Source organism: Ascaphus truei, chromosome 3, assembly GCF_040206685.1.
Source record: "Ascaphus truei isolate aAscTru1 chromosome 3, aAscTru1.hap1, whole genome shotgun sequence".
Lineage (NCBI taxonomy): Eukaryota > Metazoa > Chordata > Amphibia > Anura > Ascaphidae > Ascaphus > Ascaphus truei.
The window spans coordinates 57156175-57171089 of NC_134485.1; the positions used below are offsets into that span (position 1 = coordinate 57156175).

Genomic DNA, 14915 nt, shown 5'->3' on the forward strand with positions numbered 1-14915 from the left:
AGGGCTGTTTCAGTAGAGTGAGCAGTGCGGAAGCCAGATTGTAGAGATCTGTGTGAACATAGGGATTATAGAAGGAGCAAGAGGTTTTAGGAGATGGGAAGGAATGGGATCAAGAGGACAAGTGGTAGAGGGAGAAGAGGAGATCAGCAGTGACACATCCTCCTCCGAGATAGCGGAAAAAGAGTCAAGAAAGGCAGGAGGAGAGTTGGGAAGCAGTGTGGGATGGGAGGAGGCAACAGATGGGATGTTCTGACGTATGGATTCCACCTTTTCCTTAAAAAAGTCAGCAAAGTGAGTAAAGACACTGACTTGCACTGAGGGGAGTGGTTCAATTCCCAGTGTCGGCTCCTTGTGACCTTGGGCAAGTCACTTTATCTCCCTGTGCCTCAGGCACCAAAAACATAGATTGTATGCTCCACGGGGCAGGGACCTGTGTCTGCAAAATGCCTCTGTAAAGCGCTACGTAAAACTAGCAGCGCTATTCAAGAACATGCTCAGGGATCAGTATCCCATCACTCTGTGATCACTCAGGCTCCAGTCTGAATGCTGAGGAACCTGTTTCTAGAACATCGGGTAGAGCTACTCTATATATACCCGTCTATCTCCCTATAGTGACGTCACTGGTCACAAAACATGCAAAGGAGGGGCTATTCCTTTTTGCATAGTCATCCTGCATCACATGATGGGGAAAGGAATGACCTGAGAGATCCCACACAGTTAACCCATTACGACAGTTAACCCCTTCTACTAACTAGTAGTCCCCAAAAGGGAGGATAGGGGTGGCTTTAGGGCTACATAGGAAAAAAACCGCATTGTCCAACAGACTAGGTGTTTTCTACACAGATACATTTCAAACTCTTAAAGCACTTAACAAAAGGATAACTGGAAGTACAATTAAAGTACTGAGATGTGTGCAGTGAGATGAGCTTGGCAATATAATGTGTCTGCATTGTGAGAATGACATGTCAGACTGACCTTAAAATCCACATATATTTCCTCCACACGTAGCATAATGTTAATTGACTTCTACAGATACAATTTCTGCATACTTTTATGTATACTGTAGTTTACTTACACTAGTAAATTCTGTCTTTTAATTTGTTTTTCAGCACATAAACTGTAACATTTCTGGTCAGCAGAAAAAGAACCGCTGTTGTGAAACTGTTTCTAAACTGTATTTTTATGTAAAAAAACGGGAGTTACTGTTGGTACTTACCTATGAAAATGTTCTCTTTGGGTGTACACGGATTGGTATATTCTAGAATCCCTAGAGTGTTAAGAAATGAACATTTAAAATTGTAATAATGCAATTCAGAGGACTCGGCTATGCCTTTCCCTGCAGTAAATCTGATAATACACTGTACATTTGTAGTTGAGTAGCCAGAACAGAGGGATTAAACCAAAATCATAAGAAACATTTCAAGGGTTAGCATTTTACACAGCAAGATGTACTTTTCCTTCTCTGTGTCTCCCAGGACATTTGTTATACTTAATTGATAACAACAGAAATATATTGAGACAAGAAATGCTTTGCGGAAAGCTGCCTATCTCAAGCACATTTTGTATACTCTGAAGAATTCACAATATTTCATTTCAACAGACTTCCCTAAAATATGACGCATTAGTAAAGTGATCTGTGACATTCTTGTGGAAAGCCCTGTTCAGTGGTGGTCCTGTAGAATCAGTACTGTGCCATGCATTACTAAATTCATATGACCCTCGTATCCTCATTGGGAGAGATACTTGACAGCCCTCGAATATGTTATTTAATTACATCCAGGACTAATTCAGCATTGTCACCACTCGGAAGGCAGGAAGCAGTGTAATTCATAAACGTTTGAATAGCTCACATACAGTAATGCTGCATATTGCACAAGCATCAAATTAACATTTATCATAGCTCATTAGAGTTTTATTGGTTGGGCAAAAGTGCAGCATGTGCCCTTACAAAAAAAATGCTTGCTACTGGTAAAGGTTTTCTTGAGTAGGAAAATGACAGATTTGATAAATCCTCTTCAGTGCTGAGATCATTTAGAAATATTTCTAAATGGCAAGCAAGCACTTAGCATATTTTGGACATGTTTTCTAGTCAGTCTGAAACAGAGAAGAGAAGCCCAGGGAATTCATCACAGCTCAGAATTAGCATAATAACTCTAGTGGAGCATATTGAGGCTCCAGAAAACCTTCATTTCAATTCAGATTTATTTCAGCTGTATAATAACCTGTAAAGCCCTACATGAAAATGTATTGGACTTCTTGTAGAGTTGCTTTGTACTCCAAATATTACACATTATGTTAAAAGTTCACGATTGTTTATTGGAGGTGACCACAGAAAGTCTGCGACACCATTTACTGCACCAATCAAGGTTCACCCTTCAAATGCTGCAACGTATTATGGTTGTTATTTACTTAGAGGGTGTTTAGCCCTAGCACCTAAATGCAGAGGCGTGTTTTCTATTAAATAAGCAAATTCAGTGTGCTTGTATAAAATGTACAAATAGACTAGTAATTGCAGTCTTACCTGCATTTGTTGACGTAATAATGATGAACGCAAGTCCTATTTTTAAGTAGGCTGTTTTATGAATGTTCGTAAATCAAAACATTGGGTTCTGTAGCATTCAAAAGAACAATCATAGAAGCCTGGATGGCATTCATATGAAAGATGTATTAATGCAGAGTGATGGTACAGTAACAATGGCACAATGTTTTGGGACAACCCTTTGCCTGGAAAGTCCAATATGGAAGTATGGTCACAGCAGCTTTTACCGTCTCCAGAGCTGCAGCATTTTGCTTATTTTTTTCCTGGAACTCTAGTGACAGTAGGTCTAGCTACATCTGTGTGTATGTGTGTGTGTATATATGTGTGTGTGTGTGTGTGTGTGTGTGTGTGTGTGTATATATATATATATCTCAGAAAATGAATAAAGGGCGCAAATAGGTTGACCAGTAATTAATGAATAATATAACCAATAAACGGAAGAAGTCCAAGATGGTAACAAAGTTCCAACTTTTTGTAGTCTTAAAGAGAATGAAAAGAAGCCACAATAGTGAAGTACTAAAAGGCAATTTTATACACAAAAGAAAATTGTCTACTTACAATGTAGCAGATAAAATCAGGCAGTGTGGATATATGTTATCACACAAACAATCTGAAGGTAAATCAGCAACTCCCTCCTGGCTTTAGAACCATCTGTCAGTGGAGCTTCTGCTCCTGTAGTGGAATCCCAGGTTTGTGTGCCTAGTTGGTACTCCAGCAGTCTCTTTAGCGTTTCGTTCCTAGCGTGGGAACTTCATCAGGGGCAGTCAGGACGAAGTTCCCACGCTAGGTACGAAACGTGTAGGGTTAACATTTTGTACACATTTGCTACTTGCTAGTGCTCTTTTATGATACATCAACTCTCTGATCGCTGACTTGCTAAAGAGACTGCTGGAGTAACAACACACACACAAACCTGGGATTCCACTACAGGAGCAGCAGCTTCACTGAGGATGGTTCCAAAGCCAAGAGGGAGTTGCTGATTTACCTCCAGATTGTTTGTGTGATAACATATATCCACACTGCCTGATTTATCTGCTACATTGTAAGTAGCCAATTTTCTATTGCATATAAAATTGCCTTTTAGTACTTCACTATTGTGACTTCTTTTCATTCCCTTTAGGACTACAAGAAGTTGGAACTTTGTTACCATCTTGGACTACTTCCGTTTATTGATTATATTATATTGATTAATTACTGGTAAACCTATTTGTGCCCTTTCTTCAGTTTTTGTTTTTTATGTGTATGAAATCTTGGTGTGAGGTTAGAATTTAGAGGCTGCATTTGGGGACCTTTATTTAATTACATATTTTGATTGATTGCGCACTCATATCTTGTAATATTATATATATATATATATATATATATATATATAATCAAAAAAATAAATAGATGATACCGTTCTGTGGCTAACGAAATGCTTTTATTTGTGCGAGCTTTCGAGATACACTGATCTCTTCTTCCGGCGATGTTACAATGAATGAAGCAAAAGGTAAACTTAAAAACAGTGTCTCTTGGAATGTTATCTGTGCTGTTCCTTCCCCTGGTGTGCATGTGTTTTATGGCTAGAGGTGTCAAAAGGTTACTGTGAAAGCAAGTTACCTTTTGCTTCATTCATTGTAACATCGCCGGAAGAAGAGATCAGTGTATCTCGAAAGCTCGCACAAATAAAAGCATTTCGTTAGCCACAGAACGGTATCATCTATTTATTTTTTTGATTATTGAAGCTCGGCTAACACGGTACTGATACCTCTACATATATATATATATATATATATATTATAGTTTAAATAGTTCAAATATTTTAAAGAAATTACATTTTTCATTACTTTGAATTAAGTCAATGAGGGGCCTATTCACTAAACTACGATAAGTAACTTAACGCTGGTTAAGTGCACTTTACAAGCGATTTTGCCTGTGTAGCTATTCACAAAGCTGTGATAATATGTCAAAATCACTTGAAAACATTTTTTTAACAATTTTTTATCACTCTTGCTCTTGACAAGCCTGCGGTAGCTCAAAAAAGACAGGAACTCGCATTTTTTGCCAGTAGCTGCTATTCACAAAGCTCCGATATGCAAATCGCGGGTTAGACACCCGCTTTTTTTTCCCTCGCTACCTAAAAGGTGTTGAGATAGGGATTGCGATTCATCTTAAGAGCCTGAAAATGGCGGTGGTACCATGGGAGTTATGCAAATGTCTATACAAAGTATATTTAAATGAGTCCTTAAAATTTATCCATAAAACCAATCAGTTTAAAGACCCTTGTGAAGCGGGTACCAGTGTCAGACCCAACAGGATTAGAGCCCACAACACTGCCATTCAGGAAAGCAGCGCTAGCATCGAACTAAGCCAGATTCTTTGGGGCTCTACTACTCACACCTGTAGACCTCGGCCCCTAACTTCCTTTAAAACAGCAAAACACGTGAAATCTTATTATTTTTTTACATTTAGTTTTTTACATAAGTTGGTTCTGTAGTATTAGATAATAGTGACTTTTTTTAAATTCAACTCTTAATTGCAGTTTTAAAGCACCCATTGATTTCTATAGCAGGCTTTAGCCCACCTCCCAAGCAGTGGGACATATGAGGAGATATATACATCTGGAGATACCACCAACACCACGCAAAAACAGGCAAATACAAGCTAATGCGGTGTAGCAATTTGTTTTTACAATACGCTAAAAATTTGATTTTTCTTAGTGGATACCGTTTTTACACAAATTTCACAGCGTTCGGAAGGAACATGCAAACACATTCGATAATGCAATTAATTTATCGAAGTTTAATGAATAGACCTCTAAGTCTGTCGAAGTGAAGCTGATCAGCTAATTAGCAGTCACTGCTCTAAAATGAAGTTATATAACAAGAATGGGGCGAAACTCATGGCTGTGAATGTTAAAGCTGTACCACTATCTCTGAGAACAAATGAGGCAAATAAAAGGTGAGAAAATTCATCAAGTAGCTAGCGATGTACTGCAGTGTTTTATTAGTTGCTGCCGCCGGGCAAAACTCTTGACATGCCCCTAAACACACCCCTTTCTTATTCAGTAAATACTTGTATGTTACACGACACGTAAACGCATCAGATTAAGTTTTTCGAATGCTGATCGACGGACGCCCAAGGTGATCTAGGACAGGGGTGCGCAAACTGGGGGGCAGGATTTCCTGCGGGGGGTGGTAGTTACAGAGGCCGAAGGCATTTAAATTAAATGCCGGGGGACAGCACGAGTCCTCTGTAAATTTCCTTACCTTGGCTTTGGGTGACACGTCGTCATGGCAATCCGGCGTCACGTGACGCCGTGGGGTCACGTGACATCACGCGGCGTCATTTGACACGGAGGGGGGGCACGAGCAGGGGGGAGAGCAGGCAGTGGGGCGCAGACTGAAAAGTTTGCGCAGCCCATATCTAGGATTTTGCATAGTATATTTAGGTTTTCGCCATTTTTGCATTTCTTACATAGCCCCCTCCCTATACAGAGCCGCAGACAGATTTTCCGGGGCCCAGGACTAGAGTTAAGTCTGGCCTCCCCCATGTCGGCTGTCTTGCGAGTCCCTCCCCCATTCCACACCTCACGTGCACCCTCTATTTTCCCCTCCCCCCCTCTTCCCATGTATTTTTCTCCCAGCATCAGAAGCTCGGCGTGAGACAGAGTGAGGGAGGCCCGCAGCTGGGGGAAAGCCAGGCCCGGCGGCAACTGCTATGTCCGGCCGCCGGCCCCCCCGCAGCCCCTGGGCCCGGGACACTTGTCCCGGCGCTCCCCCCCGGTCAGCGGCCCTGCCCTATATGTTTAACTCTGACCGTGTTGTAATTACCTGTGCTTGTGTTCATTGTCTTTACAGAAATGTGTAAATATCACTGTTAAATCTTTGAACCCCTCCCCTGAATTGCTTTTTAATTAGAGAGGTAAACCTGTTATCTAAAGCTGTACAAATTGTTGGTTTTGGAAATCTTTTCTGTTTTCTTAGGGTGGTAAAATTCCCATCAGGTGGACAGCCCCTGAAGCAATCGCATATCGTAAGTTTTCTTCAGCAAGCGATGCATGGAGCTATGGAATCGTTATGTGGGAGGTGATGTCTTACGGGGAAAGACCATACTGGGAGATGTCTAATCAAGATGTAAGTATTCTTATCCTTCAATGGTGTTGTTTATTTTGTACAGTGTATGTCGTTTATTCATTGCTCATCCTTCTGTTTCTCTCCGTTCTAAATACTTCACAGAACTCTGTATCTCTATAAAGAATATCTCTCTCATTGCTCCCATCTACATCCCATGAACTCTTTGTACTGTTATTCTCTGCACAACCCCAAAAAGACTCTCTTCCTAAGACTGCCATCCTTATCCTCATTTTCTTATTGTGCTGTCTCTCTCATCTCCATTGTGTCTTTCTAATTTTCCTTGTGTCTTTTATTTCCCATGTGTCCCTCTCATTCTCTGTGTGACTTTCAGGAAATATCCTTTTCATCCTTCAATGTCTCTTACCCTCCCTGTGCACTTCTATACTCCATGTGCCCCCTTTATGCCGTTCATCTCCCCTCGATTACATCTCCTTTGTGCTATGGCTGCAATGTCTTTAAACTCTGCAATCCTTCAGCTTCCCCTCTCAGAATCATTCTGTTTCTTCTCCATATATGATCTTTTCTCCCTATCTTCTCGCCTTTACCATCTTCAATTGGTTATGGTGCCAGGAATTGGTATACATAGCTACATAGAGAAAATCTACTCATGTAGAAGGAAAAGACAACTGTTCTCCGTGCTACTACTGAGTATTACCTTCTCTAGAGCAAGTACCTGTTATGGGTATGTTCTAACACTAGAAGTACTGTGGTAGAAATACATCTTTTTTTATAAGCTCAGGGATGGGGAGGAAGAGCAAAATGTAGGGTTGTAACTATGTACATACACTTTCTTACTGCTCTGCAGAGATTAAATAAACACAACTGGCCTATGGGACATAGCCATGTACTGTATTATGGAGTCGTGGTGTCAAGAAAGCTGTAAATAATGTGCAGTGTACATTATATGCCTGTAATGAAGCAGGATGTTATTGCAATACATACAATAGCTACAGTATAAAGCTGACAAGTGTTGTTAACTAGGGAGAAGAAATTGTATTCTTTAATTCACAAAAAGAGACCAGAGAAGGCAAATTAAGTAAAACTTAGTGGAGATAACTTTTTTTCTGCAGTATGTTGCTGTGTAAAAAAGGTATCATTGCATTGCTTTATTAGTTCCTCATTAAAATGTACCACATAACACACACACATATAACAGGGCACAATTAATTCTATGTGATCACAATTCAGTAGTGGTCTTTTCACGTGTGGTAGAATAATGTGTCATTTGCAATGAAAAGTGTACTTGAAGATGCTCCGTGTGATAAACATTGCACATCATTATATCTGAAAAACAAAAGTTCATGCCAAGTGCATTTATCATATGGAACAATGCGAAAGGGTTCTTTCTCGACTCGTTAGAAGTCATTGTATAAATTAATGTGAGCTGTAGAACTCGCCGATTTTCAGAAGGGAAAAAAAAGAACAGCTAATGGATTTCAAACAATGCTTATGTAATTGCCAGGGAAAATTGAACACAGTGCAAGCTATTTGTAAGTGCAGTCTCTCCCAAGAGTAAGAGCAGATCCAAAGGGGATGTTGGGGCATTGTTCATATTACTAGAAAAAAAATGTCATTTTAACAATTTCTTAACAATGTATTCATCAAAAGCCTTTTTCCATTTCAGTGCAATCTAAAAATGAACGCCTCTAGAGAGAGTGGCACAGTGTGCGGGTAGTTATGAGTAGATAATGGGATTACTTGGTTAATGAACCATAAGGTCATGGCTTTCACTACTCAATGCCATTGTTACATCTGGATGTTGCAGCATTATATTTATTAAGCTGCAACGGAAAACACTTTTTCAACTCGGTGTGAAATGTTATTATATCAGTCCCAAAGCCTACTGGTTAATTGTCTCCTCTCTAAGAAAAGCATCAATATGATACCAGGAATTAACAATAAACCACAATGTTCAACAGCTGTGCCTCTTGTATCTATTGGCAGGAAGCATTTTCAGGTCCCTGCACATACTGAGCACATTTTTTCCATTTAGTGGTGGGGTATGTTCATGGGCACTTAACCCCTAAAGTGCACGTGACCCCTTTTATAGCAACAAGGGCTTAAGTAATTTTCTTAGATTTCTTTTATGCCTCCTCAGATAAAACAAACAAACAAATACAGTGAGATAATGGAAAAACGGGGGATGTTCAACATCAATTGTATTCATCATTCTGAAAGTATATCAAACCAGTCAGTGCCAGAGGCCCCGAAACACATTAATAGTTCAGAGTTCTAATATACAAACATGACACGGAGTACAACGCCTATCTGATCAAAGAAGGTATCATATTAAAAACAAGCATCTTTGTACCAAACAAGGATCAGAACGTTGAATATGGTTACAGGCAAAGTAGTTACTGCGAACCTGTAATAATTGTGTTTCTTTACTGAGGAACGTATAATTTGGGGTTGATGGAATATGTAAACTTAACCTTTTCAATGAATCAAAAATGTGTTAGTTATTGCTAAGAGCCCATAATCTAAGTTTTCTGTTGGTCAATTCTTTTATTGGTTGGCCACATGGAGAGTCAGGAGGGGTTTTTTTCCTCTTTATATTAACTGGCAGAACCTTTATCTAGACTGTTAAAAATGATATTAAATAAACATTCATGACAAGTTTCATCCCAATTATAATCCTCCCTTGGATGTATGTGTATGTTTCCAAATTCTAAGTCATAACATCCACTACTGATATGATTTAATAATAAACCAAAAGGGATCAAGCTTATGGGTTGTAAAGTACAATAAAAGTGTTATTTTTATGTCGCACCTGTTTGTGTCCGTATATCAAGCTACTTTGTACCACATGTACTCCTTTTGTGTCACTGAGCAATTTAGGGATCGGTTTATTGAGTTAATAGGAGGAAGGGTTTCTCTGCACAATATTTCCCGTCTCGTTGCATCAGTTAAAGGTCCAAGGTGGCGTCTGAGATCTGCATCAGCAACTGTGAAGCATCTTATTTTAAAAGTTTGAACATAGAATGAATAATATTCACCATTGTAATCAAAGACTTTTTACCAAACAGCCGTGGTCAATTGGATTTCCTATGGTTTATAATGCATGGTGTATTACAGTGCAGTGACTGTAAGGCAATTTTGCATGACACCTAGAAATACTGTGCAGGTTTTCTCCTTTGTTAGGAAGGATTGGTGGGTGACGCATGCACCTTTTTACTCACAAGTCAGTAGATAATTTGGCGGTGCACGAATGTTGCAGGGAAGCTTCCTGATGTGGGTCTCATGTCAGTCACATAGAATTGAATGTTGACTTGATAAACACCTGAATCCATACATCTAAATTTCCTTTTTAACGGTGAGTACCTGCTGCCTCCTCGTATATGTTAGCACATCTCTGTGCCGGGAGGAGAGATGTTTCAATTGCAGATTGAGATAGTAGTTGGTGAGAGAGACCACTCCTAGTGCAGCAATACTGGTCCTAGTGCTTACAGAAGGAAAGAGTGCTGGAAACCATTGAACTGTGTGTATTTTTATAAACACAGGCGGAGTAAATCTCAAACCACACAAAAACAATGATTTTGAACTTGAGGGACTCGGGAGGCTAACTGAACAGGGATTGAATAACATACTGTGCAGTAGATATCTTTGTACAGTCAAAAACTGTATACATTTTTTCAACTTTGGAGAATGATGTTGTAGGATGTTGTCTAAGTCAGGGGTCTGCAAACTTCTTGAGCTGCGCCCCCCTGCCCGGCATCCGCAGCATTTGCGCCCCCCCCCTCTCCAAGGACACGCGGGTCATGTGACGTCACGTGACCCCGCCGTGTCATTTGACGCCGTGATGCCATGTAGATCTGTTGCCGAAGACCCGGCAGAGAGCAGGTAAGGGAGTTACAGAGGCATCACGGCTTCCCCCGGCATTTAATTTAAAAGCCGTGGGGAAGAGCGCGGGGCCTCTGTAACCGCCGTGCCCCCCAGTTTGCGCACCGCTGGTCTAAGTCATACTGTATGTAGAAATTGAAATGATTAATTCCCAAAAATATTACAGATGCCCATTTTGTGATTAAGGCTGCGTCCCCAGTCGAGACGTGCGCTGCGCAAACAAGCAACGCCCCTCAATCAGGCCGGGCCCACTACATACCCATTTCCAAGTGACAAAGGCGCTTCAGCATTGCCCAATACATACCTTTGAGCGCATTTTGCAGCACCGCTCTACTACCAGTTTTTGCAAAGACAGGAAAACTGTCTTTACAACTTGCGACATGGGTGGCCACACCCCCACCGGCAGTTCAGCCAATGAGGGCGAACCAGCCACATGAGGTCATGGCCACGCCCCTGTAAAACTCCTGCCACGCCCCCCCATCGCAATCTCCTACATCGCCCCACAGATCACAGTGGAGAGCTGTGCCGGCGCCGCCCCCCCTACCTCCCTCCAGGCGCGCGTGTTGCAGTGCAGACTGGGACCGCAGCCTTAAGCAGCAATACAGGTTTCGTTTTTTTTTTATTACAGGGGTAAGCTTCCCCATTCTAAAGGGTTATTAGTATGGTTAGTGTGTACCTGACCCCACCCTGTGTTGTCATGGGCTCATGACATCACAAAGAGTACATTAGGGCAGAGGTGCGCAAAGTTTTTAAACTTATTGCACTAGGATGTGTCTCTATGTTTTTAAAGTGAAACTTCTCTGCTGGCACCTACAGTGTTTTCATGGGAAAAATGTCTTGCCCTGTAATGAAAAACCGTCATGAAAGTGATGTCGCGCTACTAATGGAGGCGCGCGCATGCACATAAAATCAGCATTCCAGCCCGCACAGAGGTTAGATTAAAAGCATGCGCTGAAGGAAAGGTTGTGGGCCGCGGCGCGCATGAGCAGAAGAGGAGGTTGTAAACCCTGCCACGCATGTGCAGTAGCCCATATTCATTCTCCGGTCTGCATGCGCACTAATGGCGAGGCCGGGGCAGAGCGCATGCGCAGGAGCGCCCGGCGCTGCGCGCGCACTCAACACCAGACATCGGGCGCAACTTCCCTGATTAGCTGCCTAGACCCCTTCCTATGACTGCCTCACACCGAACTCTGCTGCACAGGTGGGCCCCCTCCCTTCTCAGTAATAAGGTCACCGGCACAACCCTTCCCAATTCTATACAGTCACACACATTGTCACACATACAGACAGAGTCGCACGCACACACAGAGTCGCACAGTATCGCACGCGCAGTCACACAGAGAGACACACACACACAGTGACACACACACACGAGGAATTCACAGTTAGTATAAATATAGAAGTGCAAATAGCTAAAAACAGAGGTGTGTGCCGAGCACACGCATTCTATGTCAAACTTCATTGCGTTTTGTCACTGACATTGTGTTTTCATTTTTAATTAACAATATTACCATCGCCAATACAATATCAGTGACAAAAGACAAAGAAGTTTTGTGCGTGCTGGACACACACCCTTTTTTTCCTATATATAACATTGAAATCTGCGCTCCCCTACCTTTGAAAAACAGCACCTATGGAGGTAAGTATCTCTGGAAGCAGAGGGTCCCCAAAGCTGAAATTAACACAGTTCAGCTCCGGATCCACCTGCTTTAAACCTGTAATAATAATAAAAAATAAAGGAAATCTGTATCGCTGCTTTAAGTGCAACAGTAAAGTGCAGGCATTTTATGTGTCTTCTTCTCTCTCAATTCTGCATCAACCTGCTTCCAGTATGTTGTTTTCAAGCTCTTCAAGTCCATGGGGTCACAAATCAGATGTACCAACACTGGCCAGTCACACAGAAATACAATATCTGAGTTACAAGAGCCTATAAATGAAAATGTAACATTAAATAGTTAGTGGACCCATATGTTTCTCTGTATGATTTTCATTATATGTATACAATATATGATGTTATCATATGTAATATGATCATATATTATGATGTATACACATGCATTTGAAAGTGACAGCAGTCTCTCTAATGTATGTATTTCTTTATTTATGTAGCTCCATTTATGTACATAGCACTTCACAGTAGTAATACACGTGACATAATAATATAACACATAATGGGAATAAGCACTTGAGACATAAAAGTAATATTAGGAACAGGCGTCCCTGTCCTGAAGAGCTTACAGTCTAATTGGTAAGTAGGAAGAACGTACAGAGACAGTAGGAAGGTTTTCTGGTGCTGTAAGTGTGTCTGCGAGGGGCCGTGGTCAATGTATGAGGTGTGCAGTATTAACCAGAGCTACCCATATTCATAGTTAAGGAGGTGGGTTTTAAGATGAATTTTAAACATGGATAGAGAGGGTGCTAGTCAGATATTTAAGGGGAGGGCATTCCAGAGGTGTGGGGCAGTAAGTGAGAGAGGTTTTAAATGGGAGAGTGCTTTAGATACAAAAGGGGTAGAGGGAAGACATCCTTGAGCAGAACGCGAGAGTGTATAGCCTTTAAAGTGAGGAGGAGAATTAAAACCTTTAGAACATTGTTCAAAATATATGGATTCACATTGTAATTAATTATTTATATAACAGCCATTTTCCATTAAATACGTGTTTTCTAAATTAATTAACAATAGATGTATACATTGGTTAGGCAGAAATGTACCATAGATAACCAAGAAGGGTTGAAAAGCCACTGTAATATGACAATAATGTTTCTTTAATCAGGTCATTCTGTCCATAGAAGAGGGTTACCGACTGCCTGCACCCATGGGCTGTGCAGTCTCACTTCATCAGCTAATGCTTCATTGCTGGCAAAAAGAAAGGAACCATCGACCGAAGTTTTCAGACATTGTCAGCTTCCTAGACAAGCTCATCCGCAACCCTAGTGCCCTTCACATACTAGTGGAAGATATCTTGGGGTAAGGCTTGTAAAAGTATTATTTTCCATTCTAAAGCTGACTGGGTTTTTTTCTGATGCTTATATATTACACGGCATGGTACTAGCATTGATTACTTCACTTCCCAATACACATTTGCTAATATAGATAAGACATGCCAACTGGCGGCCAAAAATGCAAACAGTAAAGGGTGTACTCCAGGGATGGCCAACTCCAGTCCTCAAGGGCAACCAACAGATCAGGTTTTAAGGATATCCCTGCTTCAGCACAGGTGGCTCAATCAGTAGCTTAGTCATTGACAGCCACTGATTGAACCACCTGTGCTGAAGCAGGAATATCCTTAAAACCTGACCTGTTGGTGGCCCTTGAGGACTGGATTTGGACATTCCTGGTCTATTCACTAAATATGATAGCCATTATTATTGATTCCTATAGGCTTTTGCACTTTAGTGAATACACACCTAAGAATAAGTGTAGGTTCTCGAACATAGCTGGTAAGTAATGATAGAAGTTTTTATCTAATAATATTAGGTATTTTTTACATCAGATTTTAACTAACGATAAGTTTTAAAGGAGCAATTCACCCTAAATAATCTCAATTTTCTTCCAAGATTAGAACCAGGGGGTCCTCCATGGCTGAATCGCACTGAAACCCCACTGTTTCCCAGATACTTACTGGTTAAGTTACCGATATAACTGTACTTCCTGTTTTTTAAAATGCCCATCCATTCGGAAGCCACAACTGATGTTGCAGCTTCTTATTGGCCTGAGATTTGGCAGCCATTTTGTTTCCCCTGAGGAAGACTTAAATAATCCTCGTAATTTAAATGAAAATAGTGTTGTTTGCTTCTGTTATTTATTTGGGTCTTACACTGGTCAGGCCAATAATGCATTGTGCAGGTGTTGATTTTTTTGGGGGGGAGGAGGGGGTTCATTTTCAGCATGCTGTTATCCTGAAAGTTACCTTATTTATGGCAATTACTGTTACCTAATGTACAACGCTTTCTAGTATGAATGTGCTGTTCTATATAAATAGTAACAGCCTGGTCAGTAGTACACTTAGGTGCACTCAATAGATACTTTTACTAATCCATATCCATATACTACATACTTTATTGTTTGGGGGTTCTTTTATTAACCTAAGTAATAACTTTCTTGTTGGCATGATTGTATCTTCTTATATGTGGCTGTAATTACCTGTCGAGGGATAAAGGACATTTTATTAATACTCCATTAAAGGTGCTTTGTTTTCATTTATGACTGTTTTGTAAGACAAATGAGGACGGATCGTGTGGCACTTTGTTCTTAAAGCCCCTGTTTTCAGTAATGTATTGTTTTATTTCATGCCTCTGGTAAAATGATTTGTGAATTCCTGTAGGATCTGAGGTAAATTTCAAGGACAGACTTGCTCATCTGCCCTTAGGCAGTATTTTTTATTTACTTGTGCTTGTACACCTTTACTTTATTTAATCAG

The 14915-nt window shown here is 40.8% G+C and overlaps 1 protein-coding gene across 6 annotated transcripts in view; it reads left to right on the forward strand.

The window, feature by feature from the left end:
• EPHA6 (EPH receptor A6) overlaps window positions 1-14915 on the forward strand; it is an 833380-nt gene that overhangs the window by 810349 nt on the left and 8116 nt on the right. For all 6 annotated transcript variants that reach the window (XM_075594038.1, XM_075594040.1, XM_075594039.1 and 3 more), the window contains 2 exons: window positions 6505-6654; window positions 13269-13462. In XM_075594038.1, coding sequence (XP_075450153.1) covers window positions 6505-6654; window positions 13269-13462 — 344 coding nt within the window. The remainder of the gene's footprint in view (window positions 1-6504; window positions 6655-13268; window positions 13463-14915) is intronic.